At 37.1% G+C, this 23,855-nt stretch overlaps 1 protein-coding gene across 13 annotated transcripts in view; it reads right to left on the reverse strand.

Annotated features, from left to right (window-relative positions):
* RBMS3 (RNA binding motif single stranded interacting protein 3) overlaps positions 1-23,855 on the reverse strand; it is a 1,423,334-nt gene that overhangs the window by 219,023 nt on the left and 1,180,456 nt on the right. For all 13 annotated transcript variants that reach the window (XM_070492733.1, XM_070492730.1, XM_070492739.1 and 10 more), the window contains 2 exons: positions 19,794-19,951; positions 5,167-5,246 (listed from right to left, as the gene is read on the reverse strand). In XM_070492733.1, the coding sequence (XP_070348834.1) occupies positions 5,167-5,246; positions 19,794-19,951 (238 nt within the window). The remainder of the gene's footprint in view (positions 1-5,166; positions 5,247-19,793; positions 19,952-23,855) is intronic.

Genomic DNA, 23,855 nt, shown 5'->3' on the forward strand with positions numbered 1-23,855 from the left:
AGCACAGGGCACAAAACCATTCCAATCATTTCTAATCTCCTGAAGATGATCCGCTGTACCTTCTCTATCTGGCTTCTCATTATCCAGATTTAGAAATGCAATCATCTCTGCCTCCTTTCTCCCCTACCTAATCAGTTACCAATTCATAACGTGACTACCTTCACAGTATCAGGTGTGTATGGCTCCATAGGAAGGTTGCGAAACGATTGATCAAGTCCACATCCATAGAATCCCTACAGACTCAAAGGTCCTATTGACCATGAAGTTGTCAGGCTGCTCTGTGAAGTTCATTAATAATATTCCAACGGTGTTTCATCATGAAGCAACTAATTATGTGTTTGGTACACAGAAATAATCTAGAAGGCATCACTAACATTAAATATTACTTCACAGAAAGTAGCTCTAAGTATTGCAAAAGTCCTCTTAATGAGAAATCTAAACTGATACCCAGTTTGGGGCTTTAGTGTTTGCAAAGTTTATTATGTAAATGATGTTTTAGTTTCACAAAGATGAAAAACGCAGCGTTAGGCAATGCTTCACCTCAGTATAACTATAGAGGTATGTTTTTGCTAAACTGTACATCATAAGGTTTTTCTATTTGTTGCCTCTTACTGAAGTATAGTTTCCCTTGTGGACTGAATAGATGGGTACCACTGAGGAAATGCTGGTTGGGAGGTTCTGTGATATTTTTCACTGATAAATAAAAATCTCTAAGTCTATTGCTTACATATTTGGAATTTTGAACCATGTCTTTTAATACAAATTTCACTGAAGTATGTTGTTGATATTTTGCTCTGGAGCTCCCATGAGGTATAGATATATATCCACAATCTTACACAGTTTTTATTTACATAAACACTCAATAGTAAACGTATATGTCAAAGTATCAAGAAGGCATACAGTTTTACTTGATTTATTAGAAAAACATAATTTCTTTTCATTTAATTATTTGTCCAAATTTATGTTGGTCACAAGATTCATTAAAATTAAAAAGATCCCAAATGTGGTAAGCTTTCTCTCGACCCTTCTCTACTTCTTGGAGTTCAATTAGGATTAGAAATAATTATCTAAAGAGTAAGAAATCATACTAAAAGTGGGTCATTCCATTTTCTTCTGGAAAGACTACTCTACTGATAGAAACATGTGCTTATGGGAAAAAGTCTAGTTTGAGAGCAAAACGTGATTTATTTTTCTACAAACTAGCCTGTGTGTTCTGTTCATCAATACATGTCCTTACACGTGGAAGCCTTTTCCGCACGGTGCATCACTCTGCTCCGGGGGATCTTTGAAAGTGAGCCTTTCAAGTCTATGCCCTACAGATACCTGAAGTGTCTGGGAACTTACACTTTGCTTTTGCCAGAGGTTTGAAAATGGAACACTTTGGGGCTGCACAACATTGCTGTGCAATTCATTACGGGACAAAGAAATGTCTGGGTTAGGCAGACAAGCAACTAATGATCCTTCATTTTGTCCAGAAAACATCAAGATCAATATGTAGGACATGCAACATTTATGGAACACTGTGTTTTCTTTTCCCTCTAGGGGAGGGAGAAAATACTGGATGATCTCTCTCTATGGGTGGCACAATGATTGACATTGTGTCTTTGGCTTCTCCTTCCCACCTGCTAGAGGCAACACAGCCCTCTAATTTTTGTTAATTTCCTATACTTATATACCAGAACTCCAATAATTTTATTTTTTCCATGTATATTTAGCTTCATTGATCCAGGTAACCAAAATCTGGGGATAACGTTATAATCCAGAGTGAACAGAACTACTTCTGGGAGGCTCTAGTAGACATTAACTATCCATGATGTATTCATTAAAATTAGATATTTTATGAACAAATAGGAGGAGCCCAGAGAGCGAAAGTATGAGCCAAAAGAAGATATCTACAAAGTTTCCTTTCAACGCACATCATCTGTCAGGAATCAAAACTAAATACCATCACGAATCCTGTTTATTGAGTAAATTGTTCCTAGAATGACTCAGATCAAAATGGAGGCAGCAACATAAATGTGGTCAATGTCATAAGTCCTGGCAGATATCCTTAACTATGGTGTCTTTAGAACTTGAATTCAAAGCAATGTCAAAGTTTTGGTTGGAAGTGGATTTTTTTTCCTGTTCTTTTAGAGAAATGGCACAATAGGGTATTTGGAAACTAGAGGATCATCTCAGGAAAATAATTAACTTTGCACCTCCCTTAAGGGGAATCATCGTCAAGAGTGACAGAAAATAAAATAGCACTATATTTGCCCAATGACATGTGTACATTTCCCCAAGATATCCCTAAATGGAGAAGTAAAGAATGGAAATTTGGTACCAATTGTTCTCTACCTCCTTAGAGTAAGGTTAAAAGCAGGGCTCTAGCATGAGAAGAAGATGATTGACTTAACACAGGATCTTTTCAACAGCTTTCTTAGTGCTTGAGAATCTCAGGCCATTATTGGATCATTGTAGGTCCTTCAGTCATACGACCTTAAAGCATTACACTGAAACCATCAATGTGAGTTCTATAAAACCACAAACTTCTGAATTCAAAGATGCCAAATCTTGATAACGTGGAACACTGAAAATTTTCAATTTTTTGAATTCTATTTTAGTTGCAGGTGGGTCAAATCAATTATAGTTGGTTTTAATTAGTATACCCACAAGCATGAACAGTCTCTTTGAAGATATATTACTATTAAAAAAGTTAGGAAATCAGACATTTCTTTTGAAAATATCAAAGAAATTGTTTCCAATCTGATATCTGGCTCAGAGTGACATCCCACTCATAGTCTTCAAGATGGAATACGAAATTGGATTAAGATATGAGTTTCTGAAAATAAGATTTCAATCATCTACTACAAATAAGCAATGAGGATGCATGAAGGCAAACAGCATACACCCAAATTTTGTTATACCTGTCTTGACTTAGTAATAGTACCCAATTAGGGTATTTTATTACTGTACCTTCCAAAATACCCACATCTTGCTTTATGGCCTCTTTTAGTCCATATCAGACTTAAACATCAAAGATTAGATATTTTCTGTTAGCATTTGAAGGCTTTATTAAACTCTACTTGGCTTCTAATGCATAAATAAGTAAATTCAAGTACTGATGATGATCAATATCGTATATTTATTCTATTATGTTGAGTGCAAATCTCAGAAGCATAAAGTCATATCTCTTAAGAGTTTTATAACTGAGCATAATTTTTTCTGCCTCTCAGATTCCCATGAGATAAAAGTGAGTGAGAAACTCATAACCAAGTTCTTGCTATTCACAATGTTTCCATTGGGTGTAGCTATGATATTAGATAGGTTGATATCACAGCCTGCGTATTCAGGAAGAATGCCCAGACATTTGGGGATTTGTAGTAACTTTCTTTGTCTTTACCATTAAATTGTATTAGTCAGCTGTATGTTTTATAGGGAAAACCAAATAAAACAGTTTCTAGTCAATCAAATCAAGAAGGATTTCAATGTCTTTTTCTGAAGAGGAAGAAACCCAGAAAACTGAGACTTGTATTAAAACTTGAATCAACAATAATTTCTACATAATTTGCTCATTCTTGAATTTTTTATATAATTATATTAACTCACATCTAGTTTGCCTTCTATATAGATAGGCATCTGTGGATAAAATGGGATAAATAAGGGGAAAATCATCTAAAAAAACGCAACTTTTTTATTCAATGATGGGTCTGAGCAAAGTTTCTTAAAGTGTCTTTTATGCTAAAAGAAAAAAATTGTGTTTCTCTTAAAATGCAAGGGCAGCTTACATGCTGAGATGAAAACTGTTAACTCTTTTCTTAACAACACCATATGTCTCCAATTGGATCAAAAAGCAGTCAGTTCTCAAGGGAACATTACGCGTGGAAGCTAACCAAATCGAGGCACAGCTTCACTGGGTGTTAGCTCTGACTAACCAGAGACGCTACTTTGGATTTTCTAGATCATTCAAGCGTCAGTCTAAAGGGCCTTTCTCCTTTCCTGACATCTTCCCCAAACCAACCAAGTCATCAAAGGACCCTGAGCCCTCCACAAAAATATTTCTCTTTTTGTTCAGACTTCCTCTTTTATATAACTTCAGCATATTTTAGGGCACAGAAATGCTCAACTGCTGAGCTCCCTAACCGTGGGTTTTAAGCAGTTGACGTATCACATAGCAAACACCACAGAAACCCAGCTTATAAAGATCAAAGGGAAAATAGGGTAAGACTGAAGGAGTCACATTTCTCCCCTGACAATCACCGAAAACAAAAGAGTAACAAGTAAACCAGCATGCATTAGTCACATATCTCCATATCTACTTATTGTAGTTCTTCCTTTTTAGCACTTCATTCAATCTTTAATAGTTTTACGCATGAGTAAGATATATTTTTAAATTTACTAATCTAATATAAGTATTTTCCATATATACTACTACCAGATTAGTATCAAGTTGAGGTATTTCTAGCTTAAGCCCTGACACGTGATATATCCAATTCTTTAATATTGAATATAATTCTTAATAGCATAAAGTTATATCACCTTATGATGTGTATAAAATCTTAATAATTTTGCCTTGGAAAATGTGAAAAGTCCTGGGACAGTCTTGATTGGTGCATCTCAAACTATCTCTGATGAATGGAAAGTTTTAAAAAAAATTTTAATACGTCAGTAACTGATATTTTTGTAAAATATGAAATGCACACAGATTTAATGACAATGTCAAATTGCTATAAAAGTTTCTAAATGCTTACTCTCACTTTCTATACTCTTCTTGTCATGGACTGGTAAGAAATGTTTGGAAACTGACATCAATCTGTGGACTCCACTATGAGTATCACTGTTTAGATTTTCTATAAATTAGATACCAATCAAGATACCAATATTAATGATGAGTCACAAAATTCTTTCACTGAACGTGCATTTATAACTGTTCCTTGCCGTGTTTTTCTTCTAATTCATTTTAGGGAATTAGCAACAGAGATTCAAAAAAAGGCCAAAGAAGAATCACCAAGAAGCGTTCAGTAGTTTTGAGAAAGATGAGTTGCTACATAGTATTAAAAAAACACACGTTTATAAATGTAATTTTTTTCCCTCCCAGTGATCAACCAAAAGCCTTACCATGTAGTCATTCTAATAATAGCAATAAGTCCAGACATTATTGAATGATTACTTAATGGTATTTCTTACCTGGGATGCCTGGTGGGGTTTTCAGATATTTTCCATTAAAATGCTGAATTACCACTTCACATTTTTCAGTAGACTCCATTCTAGAAAAAGAAGCAAACAGAGATCATATACTTTCATGAAGTTGCGCATATTCACAGAAAAAAAATAAAACGGAAAAGGAAAACAGGAAAGCCATGGAAAAGTTTGATTTGAGAATTTTACTAGACTTGTCAACTGTTGCCATGACCACCATGACCAGTCTGATAGAACATCACAAACTCATCCTTGTTGAGGGCATTACTTACTGTAGAAAGCTGCCTGTGTGGATGGCTCTGTGCTGAGTCCTCACCCAGAGGTAATAAATAGGAATTATCTTACTTAATCCAGACAGCAATGTTTGGCAGTTGAAAGTGCTCGATAAATATATGTTGAATGTTTGAATTAGCAAACCTGAAAGGTAGGTCTTGTTACTGCTTTTCTTATCAAGGAGGGCGCCAAGACTTGGAGAGATGAACCACCTCGCCAATAAGTGGCAGAGCTGGGATTTTTCACTTAGGCCTGTCTGCCACCAAAACCATACTGTAACCACTAAGTTATATTGCTGAGGGACTCCACAAAACAAGGAGAGTAGATGTGCTTGATTTCAACCGCTTGCAGCCTAAAGGAATGATTAATACAGCAGTGTTGTCATCAGCACCATGACACTTTTATTGAAAACCCACTGGGTGAACAATGCAAAAGGGAATTATTTGGGGTCCCAAATGTGAGAGGAGAAGACAAATACACAACCCTCAGGTTCTGAACTTTCTTAATTTTGAATTTTGGGCATCCTCTATTTTTCATATTAAGTATCAATATTCCTAAACTGGATTTCTTGTGCCAAATTTTGGCATTTCACATACAAGCTAATGAACGAACATTTTGAGCCATACATCATAATGTCAATATTGGCAGCGTTGCCATATCCTAAGTAGAACAGTCTTGGCAACATTTTCTAAATAATTAACTATATCTGGCCTTTATTATTTTATAAAATTGGATGGGGAAGATAAAAATTAAAGGGTTGATTCTGATTAAAAGATATTAAGTTTCACAAACAATATACTAGAGGCAAAAGTACATTTAAGAAACAGCACACATACATGTGAAAGAATGTGTATGAAATGTGTGAAATTTGTCTAAAAGGCAAAGTATAATTCTGGATTTTCTGCTGTGTTACTAGTGTGAGCTTTCTTGGAATGGAGTGCTTTGACCCAAGTTGTAAAATTTTTCCACGTCTAAATTTTATGTGTGTTTTCAAAATCATATTACATAACCATATTACATGCAGAGGAAACAAGGAAAAAATATGTATGTAAACAAATGCCAAAGTTTTACATTTATTACAACTATAAGAATTCAAATGTGAAAGGAATTCCAGAAGCCAAGGAAACACTGAGAAGGGGGCACAGAAGGCCAGACAGACCGCCCTTAGAGATTACTTAGTGTAGGGGGCCAAGCTGGGCAGGTGAGAGCTGGCATTCTTTTAGATGCCGTGAAGTGAGCAGATCGTTGTGACTGAAGTAGAAGGGTCACATGGGGAAACTCTTGGAGATAAGCTAAGAAATGCAGACAAAGGCATCTGAATTATCACGTTAAGGAATTTGAAGATGGTAGCAGGAGTGCGTTCCATTTGAGGAGCTGTAATTAATTTTTCTCTTGAATTTTTAAGAATTTCTTTTCTGATGCACATTCCTATGAAGCATGGGATGGATGCACATTTTTCTGTATTGATACACATGGCAAACCTCTACCTACCATGAAGGACTGACTTCCAGGGTGTGAGACGTGTGCAGAACCACAGAGCTATGCACTTAGAACAAGCATGCACTCGGTTTAAAACTCTGCCGTCGCCATCTGAAAATTCTTAACAATTTCCTAACAACAGGTCCTGCACTTTTATCTTTCTCCAGGTCCACAAATTATGCAGGTGGTCCTGCTATGACAAGAAAGTGCAGGGAACTAATTTGACGAATTTGAGCGCAGGATACCAATAGGTTAGCATTGACTTATCAGATGGTCCAACGGATCCACAAAATTGTTATTTTGAAGAACATCGGAAAAATGAATCATTTTCACCAAGTTAAAATGAAAAACACTCTTTAAGGTTAATAACATGCAATTTTAATAAATAACAATAAAAACAAAGATAGCATTTTGTTCACTGCTTAATCACAAATTCCCCAAAATCAGATGTATGGCTTGAAAAGGACAGATGAATCTTTCCTTATTCCAAATATTTAGGAGTAGCTAAGGACAATTTTCCTAACTCCTCCAAGTTTTCTGTCTATGGAATCTTTTACAGTAAGTCTTCCAACTTTTTTTTTTTTTGAATAGGAAACTTCCATTTCTAGGAACAAAAGAATTCTAATTCTGCTCTTTTTCTCTTCCCGCAGGATCTACTATCTATTGTTTCTTAGGGAAAATAACCTTTCTTCCTAGCAGAGACATGAATGGAAGAGGAAATGTAAGCCCTTAATTACTACAGATGTTACTTTATGGAATTTTTATTCCAGGAGAGCTCCAGAATGAAAAGTTTATGCCCCAGAGCCCCCTCCCTGGAATCTCTCTCTGGGTACTCATCTAGATAAAAGGCAGTTAAGAATCTAAAACTTGTTTGCAAAAGTCCTACAAATCAAATCCCTTCTCTTTGTCTTAAAATGACATGGAATTCTAAACGAAGACTATAACCAGGTGGGGGTTAGTGTGTGTGTCTGTTTGTTGATTCTACGGAACTTGTTTTATGGAATTCAGAGGAAGCTAAAGAAGAAAATCAGGTGGCTAACCCACCCTACCCAATTAAAATATTTTTGTTCCGATTTGAAAGCCTCCATTCCTCCCTTTTGGATTCTGAGTGTGATCGTCTTTTCTTAAGACTGTTTCACAGCCATATGAAGCCGGATAGGGGCTGTTTCTGCGAACACAAAGATAGCCGCGTAGATTGTTCACTTTGGCTTCATTCAGATTTAACTAAGTGAATGTCTGCAGTGGGCCTTTAGAGACTCTCGTCTCTGAAAGAATAAATGCAATAAAAGTCTGTTTTCTGTAGCTGCCGGCGCTTAGTGTCAAACCATGTTACGCTGTACCACCCAGCAGTGACAATTTCATTTTAATACACAGGGCACATTTTAACAAGGCAAAGCAGTCCCAGCAAAGACAGCAATATAGGCGCTGCCAAGGGGAAAGGCTTAGTGTTCTTCATGCATTTTATGTGGAAACAGAACAAAAGTGAGACCCACGGTGCTCTGGGGAGGAAGAGACTGCATTTGAATAGCCACCTTAGGAAGAATGTGCCCATTTTCTTCTCAAGTTTCACAATTAACCGCTTTGAAATGCCAGCTCAAGCTATCTGCAATCTGGCACACGCTTCAGTTGAAACTGACACTAGCATTATCAAGTGGGTCTGAAAAGACGGCACGCCAGACAAAGCTGCCTTTACATGTCCCTTTCAGATGGGCCACTGAATCACTACAACTGTGTCTATTCTTTCTAGGCGGTACCTGAACCCCCTCGTGTCCCTTGGAACAGCTCACGTGCCAGGGCAACCATTCACCCGACGATACATTAATTAGGTTCTTACAAGGCTCCAAACACTGTATAAAGCTTCAGGGTTTTCTGTTAGGTCTGAAGTTTAAATATAAGTACACGTTAAAGCTTTCGTTTGACATTCTTTCTTGTCGCAGTGCCTAGGAAACTGGCTTCAGTCATTCGAAACGCACCACAGAATTGTGATTTTTAATTTTTTTTTTTTTTTTTTTTACAATAGCTACTGAGAGGAGCTAGTTTCACAGCCAATACAATTCCCACAAGCAAATTACATCAAATGAGAGCCTGATCCAATATTAGTAGAATGTTCTGGGTCAGACTTAACATGCAGAGGTGGAAAGGTATTTTGCAAAACCATTTGCAGCCTGCCTATCTCACCGCAATAAAGAATCTCTCCATTTATGATCTTAAAGCAATAAGCATTATTAACCATATATTTAAAACAAATCCACCCTGTCATTTATTATGGTTAATTAGAGATTTCCACTATTGTGAAATTTTTGTGGTTTTGTAATCACAGGCTTTGTACAAATTATTGGTAACTTAGAACATCCAAAGTTGCAAGCCAGTCATCCTCATTTCCGGTAAGAGTTATGCAAAGGGTCAACATTAAAAGATTTTTAAAAGTACTAAAATGTGCGCTCCTTCTGACATTTCAAAAACAAATTATGTCACTTACTTCTTAATCCATTTTAATGGAAGGAATAATAGTGAGTCTCAGGAACAAAAATGAGTGAATAAGGTGAATCTTCTTCTTAGTTTTTATAATTTGTTTTCTTCCTGACAAGTGCTTGACATTCTTAGGGCACAAGTGTCATAAATGCCAAATAGTGAATCAGAGTGGCCTCCCTGCCATCTCTCTTTGCAAAAACCCAGACATTTGGGTAGTGCCTTGCTCAGCATTACAACACATTCCTCTTAGGAAATGGAAGTGTAGGGAATATTTGACTAATGAAAACCTACTCCAGAGTTTTAGAATCACATAATTTCAGGACTAGAAATAGCCTCAGCTATCAACTTCTACATTGCACAGATGAAGAAACTAACTCTAGTAGACTGTGGTTGGCTTCCCTAAGACTAGTTAGTGGATAACCCTGGAATACAATCTTAGTCCTGACTCTCAATTCTGATGGTCTATTTGGAAGAGATGGAGCTCCATTGCTGGCCTCATGTCATCTGTCCTGATTACCTAGACTGCTCTATTTTAATCTGTTCTGAAGCTGACGGGATCCTGCTCTCTCCATTCCATCCAGCAACTATTAACCAGAGCACTTGTTCTCAAAAATAGAGATATACTCTGATATGATATGAACAGAAGAGCACTTCACCTCTGTGGTATTCTTTCTAAAAACCTATACATAATATGGATCCTATCATGAGGAAAACATCAGACAAACCCAGATCTGGAGACATTCTCCAGCATACTTGGCTAGTACTACTCCGGAAAAACAACAAAAGTCTGAGAAAATATCACAGATCAGAGCAGACTGGTGAGACATGACAACTAAATGCAAAAGGGTACCCTGGATTGGGTCCTGGAACAGAAAGAAGATATCCAGGGAAAAATTCATGAAATACAAATAAAGTCTGGAATTTAGTTAATTGTAATATACCAGTGTCAGTTTCTTAATTTTGACAAATATGCCATGATAATGTAATGGGTTAACAACGGGGGAAACTGAGTGTGGGGTATATGGAAACTCTGCATTATCTTTGTAACTTTTCTGTAAAACTAAATTTATTTCAAAATGAATAGTTTATTTAAAAAACGACTGTACATTAAAATTATCAGGAAACTATTTTAAAAAATACCAATGTCTGGGCCCCAACCCAGGAGATTCTGACTTAATTGCTTTGGCATGAAGTCTAGGCACTTATTTTTCAAAGCTACCCAGGTGATTCCAGTATGCAGCCAGGGTTGAAAACCACTGTTCTGGAGTTCTGTCAGGTGTTCCAAACTGGAAACTGTGGGCCAAATCTAACCTTCAGGTATGTTCTGTTTGGATTGCAAAGAGTTTTTGGAAAATTTGAAATGGTTGTCAACATTTAAAAATTGAGAGAGTTCATATGAACATTTGAGTTTCTGATTCCTCTTGAAAAATGAGATGGTCTGATCCATGTTTTCTGCATGGCAACTATGGTATAATGGAAATATATTTCATCTTTGTCCCTGGTTCCTGGCACAGAACTGCTAAAACCCTAGGAATTTCCTGAGTGATAAGAATGTCTTTTGATACTCATAATGAGCCCCTTTTGACCATACCCTGAGTTTATGTTAATGAGGTGATTCAAGCTGGGACCCTTAGATAGATTCAGGATAGGGCTGGTCACTGGTGATTAGAGAGTTGGAGCTTTCAGCCCCATCCACCAACCTCTGGGGATGGGAGAGGGGCTGGAGATTAAGCTTGATCACCAATGGCCAATAATTTAATCAATCATGCCTATGTGATGAAACCTCCATAAAAACCACTAAATAGGGTTTGGAGAGCTTCTGGGTTGGTGAACAAATTGATGTTCTGGGAGGGCAGCACACTCAGAGAGGGCAGGGAACCTCTGAGCCACTCCTCCCACCACCATACCTTGCCGAATGCATCTCTTTTGGCTGTTCTGAGTTGTATCCTTTATAATATACCAGTAAAGGTAAGTAAAGTGTTTTTGTGAGTTCTGTGGGCTGTTCTAGTGAATTGTCAAATGTGAGGGGGATCATGGGAATACTTGAATTTGTAGTTGGCCTGCTAGAAGTGTGGGTATCCTGGGCACCCCATTTGTGGCTGGTCTCTGAAGTGGGAACAGTCTTGTGGGACTGAGTTCTTAAACCTTTGGAGTCTGGTGAAAACTCTGGGTAGTTAATGTGAAAATTGAATTGAATTGTTGGACACCCAGTTGATGTCAGAGAACTGGAGAACTGGTGTGGAAAAAAATCATGTCTTTGGTGTTAGAAAAACATACATATTTGGTGTCAGAAGTGATGTCAGAAAAAAAGACATCATAGCAAGATGGCCTAGAGTTGAGCAATTGTTTTCTTTAAAGGGGGTCAATTTGCCATCATTCCTACCAACTTAGATGAATTGCCAATCCTAAAGTGAAGTAGCAGATGCCAGTTATCATTGACCTTGCACTGCTTTTTCTTCTTCGTTTTTTTTTTTTTTTAATAAATAGTTGAGTCAAGAGGAAATGAAAAGTAGTTAATTTACCCATATATACTGGTTTTTGCTGTTTACCCTCCCTTATATATTTTCTCTGCTCTGCTCTACGTCTCAAAGAAGCCATCCTTCCGCGGACTGTACCATCCCAGCTCCCTTATCTGATAGCTTTTCATTGGACTCAGCCATTGGGGGCCTGTGGGAGTGGAGAGAATTCTGACTGGTTCTTTCTCATTCTCTGTCTGCTTTGGCACTGTCTCTCTGGCAGGGGTTGCATCTCTCCCTGTCTACAGATCCTCCAGGCAGCCCCTCTTCCAAGGCTCTGTCTCACTGGCTCTGGAATCACTCCTCCACTTGCCTTCGGCTCTCAGGGTGATAAAGGCTTCCTTCTGATGGTCATCTCTGGGGATCTCAACATCCCTTTATCAGCTCCCTTAACCCTTCCCACTCTTGTAAATACTGCTTCATTCTAGTCTCTTCAGCTGAATCATTTGGCGTGAAATTCTGTTTGCAGCCAGCATCTTGATGGCTACACCATAAAACTATCGACAGTTGAGAAACAAAATTATCCTGGAAGCTGTGTGTTTCAAGAAAAATGTAAGAAAAAAAGTTTCCTTAGACTCAGTCTGGGAACTGCTTCTCACTTAGATTACCTGCCTTCTTCTGGTTGATATCCTTGTCCAGACGCAGCATAATCTAGATCTATCTTTTAGCCACAGATTAATGTTTTCAAAAGCAATTTTGACAAAGAAGTTGAAGAAAGTCCGATTTAAAAAAATTAAAACTGAGATAAAGAAGGAATCAATAAGCATAGTGTGCTCAGGTCTAGAAAAATCTTGCCATTAAATGCCACTGGAATGCATTATCATTTTTAATCAATCTCTTTGAGCTGCAGCCATATTTCATTCCTAGATATTATTATCTGTTATATCTCTTTTCTTTTCTCTGTGGTCTAACAACTTAGCCTTTTTTCTGTTTCCCAAATTTGCCGAATTTGGCCCCACCCTAGATCTTCTATTCCCTTTCTCCCACTGCCAGGGTCACTCTCTTCCTTCCCCAACCCACCAAGAGACTCTCCCGGCTGGCTCCTTCTTATCATTTGCATCTCAGTGTAAACGCTCTTTCCTCAGAGGGCTTTCCTGTCGCTGACCTCCAGCCTTTCATTTTGCCATACTCTTTATTGTGCCTTCATATTTTATTTTGTTTTATGACACTACAATTATTTGATATTATTCATTATTTTATTTGTTTGATTACACATTTTTTGTCTCCCCAATCCAGTAGAATCTCAGTCCATGAAAGTAAATATTTTTCTTTTTTGTATCCCTCTGAATTACTGTATTTAGAACAATGACTGGTATATTAGTAGTGCCCAAGACATATTTACTAGATGAACTGAATAATGAATGAATATAGTTTACATATGAGGAAAGGAGGCTCAGGCAGTCTAAGTAACTCGTCTAAGAACGTAGATGGAGATGCAGAATTAAGATGCAAGCCAGGTTATTTCTGACCTATAAAACCAAGTTCCTAACCACACAGATATAGAGAATAGATGGCTTGGTCCAACTCACAGAAAGCTGAGAATGTAGGAAAGATACTAAATAAGAGACTCACACTTGTAGTCCAAATGCTATATCCAAGTCTTTCCTCTATTTTCTGGAAGCAGACAACCTACGTCAAATGCCCGCAGCCTTTGGATGGCCCAAGAGTCCCTGTCACGGTTTGTGCTTAGAGCAGGTACGGGGCAAAGAGATGTTACGGGCTCTGAGCACATTGAATGGCCACCATTTACAATCTCGAGGTAATAAATTTCTCCCATTTCAGTTTTACATGGGTAACTAATATTCAGAACTCTCCTCCCATCCCACAGAGGGCAGTCTTTGGAATCTAGTCATTTCAGTTTTATAATAATAAAACAATGTCTAGAGCAAAAAGTGAGTCCAGGAGATTCCAGAATAGTAGATTATTTGATGCAATTTAATTCATTTGTTTGATTGGTTGATTGATTGGTTGGTTTGAGTTTTGAAACCCAGGGCTTCAAATATACGGAAAAGCAAGCAGAATGTTCTGCTTTCGTTAGCCATGATCATAACTTTCTGATGGTAAAAAAAAAACAAAAACAAAAAAAAAAAACAAAAAAAAAAAACAAAGAAGGAATGAGAAGAAATGGATGAAGGTCAGTGAAGAGACACATAAAACAAGAACAAAGATGAAGAAGCTGGAGGGTGGACGGTGGATCACATCTGCTGGCAATTGGGAGAGGAATTAAAGTCACCAAAAGGAATAACAACTCTTATTCTCTTCAATCTAGCAAACACAATTGTAACCTGTTTCTGTGCAAACACAGCTGTAGTTTGGAGATTACTAATCACTAAGTTTACATTTTAGAGATTTTCTTTGCTCGCATTTGATTTCCTAGTTCCATGTGTTTGAGATAGTAATGGCAAAAGAAATGCCAAAACGGCAAGGGAGAAATTGTTAACACAAAGGTAAATTCAACGTGGATATGATCTAAACACATTCCAAACAATAAACACATTTTGATAAGCTTGATGGTCATTTTAAAGGATCATATATTTGCCTACACAGGAATACAGGAAGTATTGGTATTTGCTTTATAATTTTTAAAATTCCTATATTTTCATTATGTTTATTCTGAATCAGAGTTCTCACATTTCAGGAGGTGGGTGAAGATAGGGAGCAAAAAGAAGTACCAAGCACTAGAAGGTAAATCAATCAAATTTTAATGATATTTAATTTTACTAAAAGAAAATACAACAAGAATATTTTTAATCTGCTATTTATACTGATTTTCAACAATCAGGCTAATATTTGTCTGCCTATATTCACAATTAATTTTTTTACTTCGTGAAAAGAAAGAAGAAGTGAAACGATTTACTTGGAAAACTTGCTCATTTGGCAGGGAGAGCTAGAACACGGGCTGCCCATGTATTAAAAGTCACTCAAACAAAACTCTGTGAGAATCAAATTAAGACTACAAAAGAGGGGAGAAAACTACTACCAAATACAAAGGTCTCTGTGCTCAGCAGTCTCTCACGCTCTCTAGCTCACCAGGGAACAGTAAATGCATTTCTTAAAGAGGTTCTGTGTTCCCAGATGTTGAAGCTGGATTAATTGTGAATGCTTACCCCCCATCCCTTCTCCACTTTGGGTTATTCTTTACCAGCCGCTCATAACGCTCTTTCAATGTGATTTCTGTTAGACAAATGGTCTCATGTTTCTGGGAATGGGAAATGGATAACACGAACACACAGTCATGTCCCTGCAGACTCGGGCTGATTTATGCTCTGCTCCTCATCCTCCAAGGCAAGGTAGTCTGTTGGCACTTGCTAGCTCTGCAGTAGTGGGTCTGACTGTCTGATTGTCAGCATTCCCACCATAAATTTCTGTTTTTAGAGGTTTATGACTTGGCTATAAAATGCCTCCCAGAGGGGGGTGGATCTTACAAAATTGTTTTAAGTTACGAGAGAGTAAAAAAAAAACATAAAATAAAATAAAATAAAACATCTGTAATTTTAGACACTATCTAGTTCTTCTGGAACTTTGAAAAGACTGTAATTGTGTGTCTGTGCACCCTACTGGCATGCAAATCAATGCTTTGAAGTTCAGTGTTTTAAATATAAAATGAAGATACTACCTTTACTTTGAAGAGATGGTTATCAAAGAAGATTAATGTATAGCTTGTGAGTAAAATAATAATGGGGGGTTTTATTTCTAGTCAAAGAGATTTTAGGATCTCTGACACACGAATCAAGGACCACATCTGGTGGTTAGGAGTAACCAATGCTAATGTTCAAAATGAAACCTGCTGAAAAAATTACTTACATTTTGTGAATTGAGATAGTAATAAATTCAAGAAATATGTACAATTTACTAGGCATAATTATAGACTGGAGACATAAATTGAAGAGATATGTACAATTTACTAGGCACAACTATAGGCTGGCTGTTCTCCCAACTGAATAAGCATATTCTTTTAATAATGCCTGTGGCACTATTAGAAGAAGAAATTTTTAGAAGAAACAATTTGTGAACCAATAATAGTTGGGCTGATGCTACTGCAGTTTTCTCTAACATTCCAGGACAGACACCCATCTCAGAACTGGCTTATCATTATCATGAAATGCTATCTCCCTGCATATTGCTACAGTTAAAAGCAAACAAGCAAACAAAAAAGCCCAAAAAATTTGAAGTGATTTCATTTATGCAAAAATTTACTGAGGATCAATTATGTGTCAGAAAGCATTCTAGGTGCTGGGACAGATAAGAAGAAGAATAAGGCATTGTCTCTACCCTTGAGGAACAGGAAGAAAGGCAGATTCATGAGCAGTACATTTTGAGAAAGCGGTACAGTGTGATAGAGGCATCAACAGGAATCAACTCCATCTGAAAAGGTCTCTAAGAATGAGGCCCAGCAATCTTTTACAGGCTCTCCAGATGATTCTGAGAACCAGTCCTAATGCCCTAAGGCAATGTTTCTCAAATTTTAGAGAGCATCAGAATCACCTAAAGTGCTCTTTAAAACACAGATTGCTGCACCCCATCTACCCCTCACCTACTGCTGATTCAGTAGGTCTAGGGTGGGGCTCCAAAATTTGCATTTCTACAATTTCCCAGGTGATGCTGAGGCTGCTGTCCCGGAAATTATACTTTGAGAATCACTGTCCTAAGGCATCCATTGCATATAATCCATTAACTTCTCTCACTAGCCATGTACTATCCTTGGAAGAATTGAGAAAATAGAGACTTGAATCATCTCTGTTTTGTGGTTTAGAGCGGGTGTGCTTGATCAGAAAGGCTGAGTGGAAAAACGATGATATTTCAAAAAGGAGGAAAACTTGTGCCAGAGTTAATTTGTGAATGATCAAGTTAGTTAAGGCAATAGTCATAGCTGTTTGAGAAAATGCAGAGCAAATATTAAAGTGTGAGGAAGTAGGAATTTGGGTGGACCTGTTTACATATGGAATAGCCAAAATTATTTTCTCACCCCATCAACTTAGGTAAATCACACAGAATCCTGTTTCTCAGAATTTCAGGTCTAAGATACGTGGAGAATGAAATACTTAGTTTGTGTCAGTTTCTTGGCTTCTTACAAAAGAGAGGCAGATTCATTTTTTTCTTTACTTCCTAGGCATAAGAAATCCTTGGCTTGACTTGAACCTAGGTTTTCTTTTTCAATCCACATGCCACTTTCTGAAATTGGGAAATACATAATTTAGAGTACAGAGATCTAAGTTTCAGTATTGGAATGTGATTGATAATTCATATTCAAAGCTCAAAGTTTTAAAAATCATTGCTTGGAGTTTAGCCATTCCGGAACTTCAAAGAAAGGTAATTATGCAGTCTACCACTCATCCATCCAAAAATGAAAAAAGAAATTTGACTTAAGGAAATGTGCAATCCAGTGGGCAAAGACAGAAATTAAATAGCAAATTCATTGCGATTGTGATAAATTTTATTTGGGAAAAAAACACAAAAAACAAAACTTCCACAGGAGCTGTAACAAGAGCACCCAACTTTGGAGGCTGGGGTTGGAGGTCAGGGAAGGCTTCTTTGAAGACATTTAAACTGATATCTGAGGGATGAATAGGCAGAAACCAGGGGAAGAGTCCTGGAAAGCAAAAGAGTCAAAAAGTGGAGCTTGTCCCCAGGACACGAGCAGGAAGACGAGCGATATCAGGGATAATGACATGAAGGATGATGGTGAAGTTGGTAAATGCAGTCACTCAGGCCATATGGAAGGGAAGTCAGCAGGCCCCTGACATGATCAGATGTGCATTTTTAAAGAATCACTTGTGGCTTCTATATGCAAAATGCATTGAAGGAGGGAGAAGCTGCATTCAGAGCAGACATAAAATAATAATTTACAATTTCCATCCTGCCTCAGTTCCTAAAGAATAAAAACTTAATAGGTTTACTCTTTCATGACACCACATGCTATGATTATAGTTTTGCCTCTTACAGTTTGCACTACTTAGCTCTGCATGTAAGAATATTCTTCATTTTAAGCAAACTCAAATTGTGCAGAGAAGAAAGAGATGAGAGAAAGCAATAGCCCAAACTTAGTTTAATGAGCTGAACTGGGTCTCCCCCCAAACTCAGAAGGAGGTAGGGCTTTTAAAGGGGTCTTTAAATTAACTTGAGGTCACATGGATGGGTCCCAATTCAATCTGACTGATGTCCTTTCAAGTAGAGGAGATTAGGACACAAACATAAAGAGAAGATGAGGTGAAGATATGGGGAAAAGAAGGCCATCAAGACAAAGAGAGAGGCCTCAGAGAAAGCCAAACCTACTGACGCCATGATCTTGGACTTCTGGCCTCTAGAATTGTGACAAAATAAGTTTCTTCTGTTTAAGCCACCTAGTCTGTTGTATGTTGTTATGGCAACCCTAGCAAACTAATATACTTTGTGCCAAATATCCTTTATTTAAAAAAAAAAATCACCATAGATCTTAGAAAATATGTTCTCGATGAATTTGAAATATGTTCATTTCTCAGCAGGAGTACAAATGAAGGAGAAACTAATTTGTTAGAGTTTTTTGGGGGAGCAAAAGGTAGGGGAAGCACCAAAGGAATGTGCATGCTGTGTGAAGCGAAGCATGGCAGTCATTTCAGTGAACACCCACACTGGTCAGACCTCCAATAGCAAGCTGTACACTATCCAAGAATGACTAATTTGGCAGATTTCAGAGACCCAGGTGGTGTGATTAGCTCTGCCTTGACCATGAAAATCAACAGTTAAGAAGGTTCTGAAAACTTGAACGCCTCATGCATACATTCAGGTCAGGGAGAATTTCTTCATTCTGCTTATTTCTCTTCAAATCATTAAGCATATATCTTGCATACGTCTACTGGTCTACTGTGTGTAGAACATTGTGGGGAATAAACAATTTTACAATGTGGTCCATGACCTCTAGGTAGTCAAGTTAGAGATCAGTTAACCTTTATGTTATAATTTGTTATCTTTCAAAGTTGGTTAACAGAGTTGGATTGGAATGGTTTTCCAAGTGATGGCAGGGTTCAGCATAGGTGGACACACCTGTCTGCAATGGGCTGACTTCCAGATGACACTGACATCCATCCATTCATCCATGTGAAGTCAGCTGGAGACACATAAACACACCAAGCCATGGGGACACAGCTTTTACTTTTCTTCTTTGTCACTGAGCAGTTTCTTTTTCTCTGTGGTTTCTTTAGCTTTGTTTTTCATGAAAGCACAGCAGGTACAACCATTTTAACTCCATTCCTGGCTGAGATCTTCTTTTGTAAACATTCTCTTAAAGTTAAAATGAAAACTACTCTTCCTTTTCCAACAATGAAAAAAGTGCAATTTGCTTTTTTTCTGTTCTGTGTAAAACATCAAAAACACACAGCCAGGGCCTCTTCAATGCAAATGCCCCCTTGACCTCCCCTTATATTTCTGGGTTCCTTGGGACTTCCCAACAATTCCTATTTCTCTAAATCTTTCCTCTCTTATCCTGACTGAGAAATTCTACCACCTCATTCTTTGGAAATCAATGCAAAAAGATTTGAATGCTTTGCTCACCACATGGGCTCTTTAGGTTTGTGGTACTGGGCATTTATTATCCCTGGCAGAAATTGGCAGCATCTGATTTTGTTGATCTACAGGCATAGAGAGGACTGGGAATTGGGTATGCATATCATTATGACCTGAGATACATATAAACATTCTACATACATATTTTAGCAAGCACCAACATATTTATAATTACATTGGAATTCTCTGGCTCCAAGCGAAGACACAGTCAGTTTGATAAGCTACCCTGTTTTTTTTCTTTGAGTAGTCTATTGCATTGGGACCTAGAGCTAGAAAGGAATGGACTTAAAAGGGAACAATGAGGAAAGACAAATAATAGACAGAGCAAGTGTTTACCTGGCAAAGCCAACGCCTCTGCTGACTCCATTAGCATCCCTTAGTATTCTTGTGGAAATGACATGTCCAAAGGGTTTCAGCATATTCTCAAGTTCCTGCTCATCCATAGAAATGGGGAGATTTGAGATGTATAGGTTTGTTGGGTCTTGCTCTTGTTGCTAAGGGAAGCAAAGAAACAAATGCAATAAGTTCTGAATATTAAGACACATATTGCACAAATGGATAAACTTTTGATTAAACCATAATCTAGATTCCAATCTCCAGCACACTCTTGAATGTTCTTTCACTAAGGGCATCCCTTCTTTTCACTGAATTCTCTTCTTGCCAGAGTGTTTCTCATAGAAAAAATGTAATCAGTCAAAACCAAGCTCTCTGTCCAGGCTTCCTTAGAAAAGACTAATAAAATTTTATTGCAATTGAACTAAGTAAATATGTATATCCTTCTCTATTACTAGCAACTACTACTTCTACTATTAACACTCTAACTACCATCACCACTAGTTACTAATGTTGCATTTAGTGAGTGCTCATAGCATGCTAGGCATTGTGTTCAAGACTTAATATGCATTATTTCATTCAATATCCCCAATAAATATAATTGTTATTATGTTACAGATGACAAAAGTGATCCCTAACTTGTCCAAGTTACATAGCTCATAAGTGTCAAAGCCAGGACTGAAACCTGGGAGTATCACCAAAGTATGTGGGCTTCACTGTTCTGTTATACTGTCTTCCACTAGACCAATGGGGAACAAAAGTGTGGTGCCGGAACAGCACCATGAGTCTCAGCGTCACTGGGGAACTTACTAGAAATGCAAATTCTCAGGCTCTACCTCAGAACTACTGAACCAGAAACTGGAGAGTGAGCCAAGTGATTTTGACAAGCCTTTCAGGTGATTCTGTTGACTGTTCAACTTTGGGAATCGCTGCCTGAGACCATACGTGAATATTTATATACAAATGAGATTATAATGTCTATCATTTTCTAATCCAGTAGCAACAGTGTTTAAATAAGCCTTGCTTAATAGAATGGAGAATCGAACAACAATCACTAGCATTGTTTCTATGTGCATGAATGTTCTCTATTTCATGCAAAGAATTAATAAGATAGAACTTAGTTGTAAGTACGTCTCAAAAATAAAACCCATAAATCTGACATGATTAATCATTAATATCAGATATTTAACTGAACCATTATATTTTAACCAAAAACAACAATCTTAACTTCAAGGATAAGGGAGATTAAACTGGAAAAAGAAATTCTGAAGTGTATAGGAAATGACATTATGTAATAGTAAAATACCTTTTGTGAAGAGATGATATCATATTCTGTAGAAAATTTGAGGTTTAAGCACAATGAAAAAATACAATAAGCAAGATTCCAAATATTACTTCAGGTCAATCAACAATTTTGATATGAAGCTAAACTCCATTATCTTTAACAGCTCTAAACATTCAGACAGGTCATAATATTTTTATTAAGCTTTGAGACAAATATGATCTATTATTAGGTTCATTTTTTAAACATAGTTTAGTTTTTAAACTTTTTTTATCACTATGGAAAATAAACGTATACTCAATCAGAAAATGACAACACAGCTTTAGTATTTAGGAATAGTACAGATGTAGAAACTGTACAATTGTAGTCAGTCTCTCTTGCTCTCTCTCTCTGTTTCTCCCTCTCTCACACACACACACACACACATGCACACACATACCCACTACTAATAAATGGCATGATCCAAGAGAGAAAACAGAGATAATATTATCCTTTCCTAAATGGTCATAATCATTTTTCTTTTTTTTTGTTGCTGGGATGGTAAAAAAAAGAGAGAAGGAAAAGTGATGTTTCAGATACATGATAATATACCTTATGTACATACAATTTTCAACTTTTATAGTATTTCACTACCTATCAGTTGATTTTAATCTTCACATCCTCACTCCAAAGGTAGCTTAGCAAATATCATTACGCTTATTGGATAATGAGGAAATGGAGGCATGAAAGATTCATCATCTTGCCCAAGCACAATCTGATAATTAGTGACAGGGTTAGAACTAGATGGAGCAACCAAGTTTCTTATTTTCCAGCTCAGTGTATTTTCCACTAGCCCAACATTTCCCAAGCTTTAGTCATTTCATATCATCTTAGAAAATTTTGCCAGCCATGTACTATTATTTAATTTACTTGAAAGTTTTCTTTACATCAATACCTTTGGTCTTAAATGAGTTCATTTAAAAAGATAACTTTATGTTGCTACTGTAAGTGAAAAGCTAGTATCACTTGGCAGAAATAGGTTACTGTAAGAAGAGGGAACGAATCGATGTTCTTAAATTATAGCTAGATACTGTTTGTTTACAGAAGGCTTTGACCATTTCAGTTGATTCTCTCTTAGTTACAAATAAAATTTGTAACTAAATTTTAAATTTAAATTGTAAGAGAGGTGTGAGAAGCACACTAACACAGGTGGAATATTTTTTCCTGGGAAGAATCAGAACTGAGAAAGAATCAAGAAAAGAACAATTTTCTTATGATGTGATTCCTGGATGCTACACGCCTAGATCAACTCAAGTTCCATGAGAGAGACATATTCCACAGCTTGGGAGCACCTGCGTTAACCCAGAGCTTCTTAAGAGTGGGCTTCAGCACATTGCAGTCTCGTGAATGGATTGGAATTTACCCAACATTCCACACCCCTTCATCCTCGATCAGGCTAAATAACCAGAAGCAACCAATCCCACTGTTCCAGGGTACTATACAGACTTTTTCATTTTCTCTAGGCAGCAACGTACCAGTTTACCCTGATTCAAATCCATTTCCAAATTCTCCAAGTGTAGCATGCATTGCAGCTTCTCAAAATGATGTGCAATAAACACCCAGAGCTTAGTACATAAGGGATTGCCCAGTAAGCTATTTTCTGAATCCAAATTCAAACAGCAAGCCCAACTCCTTAATTTGTATTCACAGAGAGAATATAGCACTGGATAGTGTCATTCCTTAATTTGTATTCACAGAAAGAATATAGTGTTGCACAGTGTTGTTAAGTAATTCCGTCCTCTGAAATGCAGTATTGGTCTTGAATATGTGTGTTCATTTGACAATAGAATTTAATTTCTGTATAGAATAAATTTCAAAATAATATATACATTCATATTTTTACTTTCAACTTTATTTATGTATCAGGTTTATGTAAATAGATGATCCCTTTCAAAAGGTTCTTTGGCATTATGTATTAAGGAACACTTTCCTTTTAACCTTCCAAAAAAATCTTCTTATGTGATAATTACAATCTAAAAGATTTGTTTAAAAGTCTTTTTTAACTTAAATTTTTAGAATCATTTAGCTCCAGAATGGATCTAAGGGGGTATCTTATTTTATCTGATCATCTAATAGATGGAAGAAAACATAAGCTAGAGGAGTGGTTATGACTTGCTCAAGACTGCCCAGCTAATTAGTAACTGGCTGGAAATAGAACCCATGTCATTTTAAACCTGGTCAAACATTCTTTCCACTTCATGACACTGCCTTTTCTCTTAAAATCCAATGAATAGTAGACAGCAGTTTGTGGTCCAAAGGAATATTAGTACAGACAGAAATAAATATCTCTGAATTCCTTGTTAAATCACTTTTGCTTATTCATTGAGTTAAAGCTATTTTTTAAAAAAAAGTTCCTAGCCTTAGGCAGCATTTCACACAGAGTCACTGAATGAATACCCTGCAGTGTGTACTAGTCTGTGAAAGTATATGACTACAATTCATGATCTATTACATTTAACTGACCATGTCATCATAAGTAACTGCCTGATTTTGATCTGTTTCTACATCTTTTCATCTGTACAGGGATTTCTTGATTTATTATTTAGTTTTGCTAAAAGATGGTGAAAAAGTTAGAAAAGCACCCTCTTCCTTGTTAACAGGAGCAGAGACATGTTATTTCACTCAAGAATACGTATGGCCAGCTCTAGTGGTCTAGTGGTTAAGTTCGGCACGTTCCACTTCAGCAACCTGGACCCAGTTCCCAGGTGTGGACCTACACCACTCGTCTGTTAGTGGCCATGCTG

Source organism: Equus asinus, chromosome 21 (genome assembly GCF_041296235.1).
Source record: "Equus asinus isolate D_3611 breed Donkey chromosome 21, EquAss-T2T_v2, whole genome shotgun sequence".
Classification (NCBI taxonomy): domain Eukaryota; kingdom Metazoa; phylum Chordata; class Mammalia; order Perissodactyla; family Equidae; genus Equus; species Equus asinus.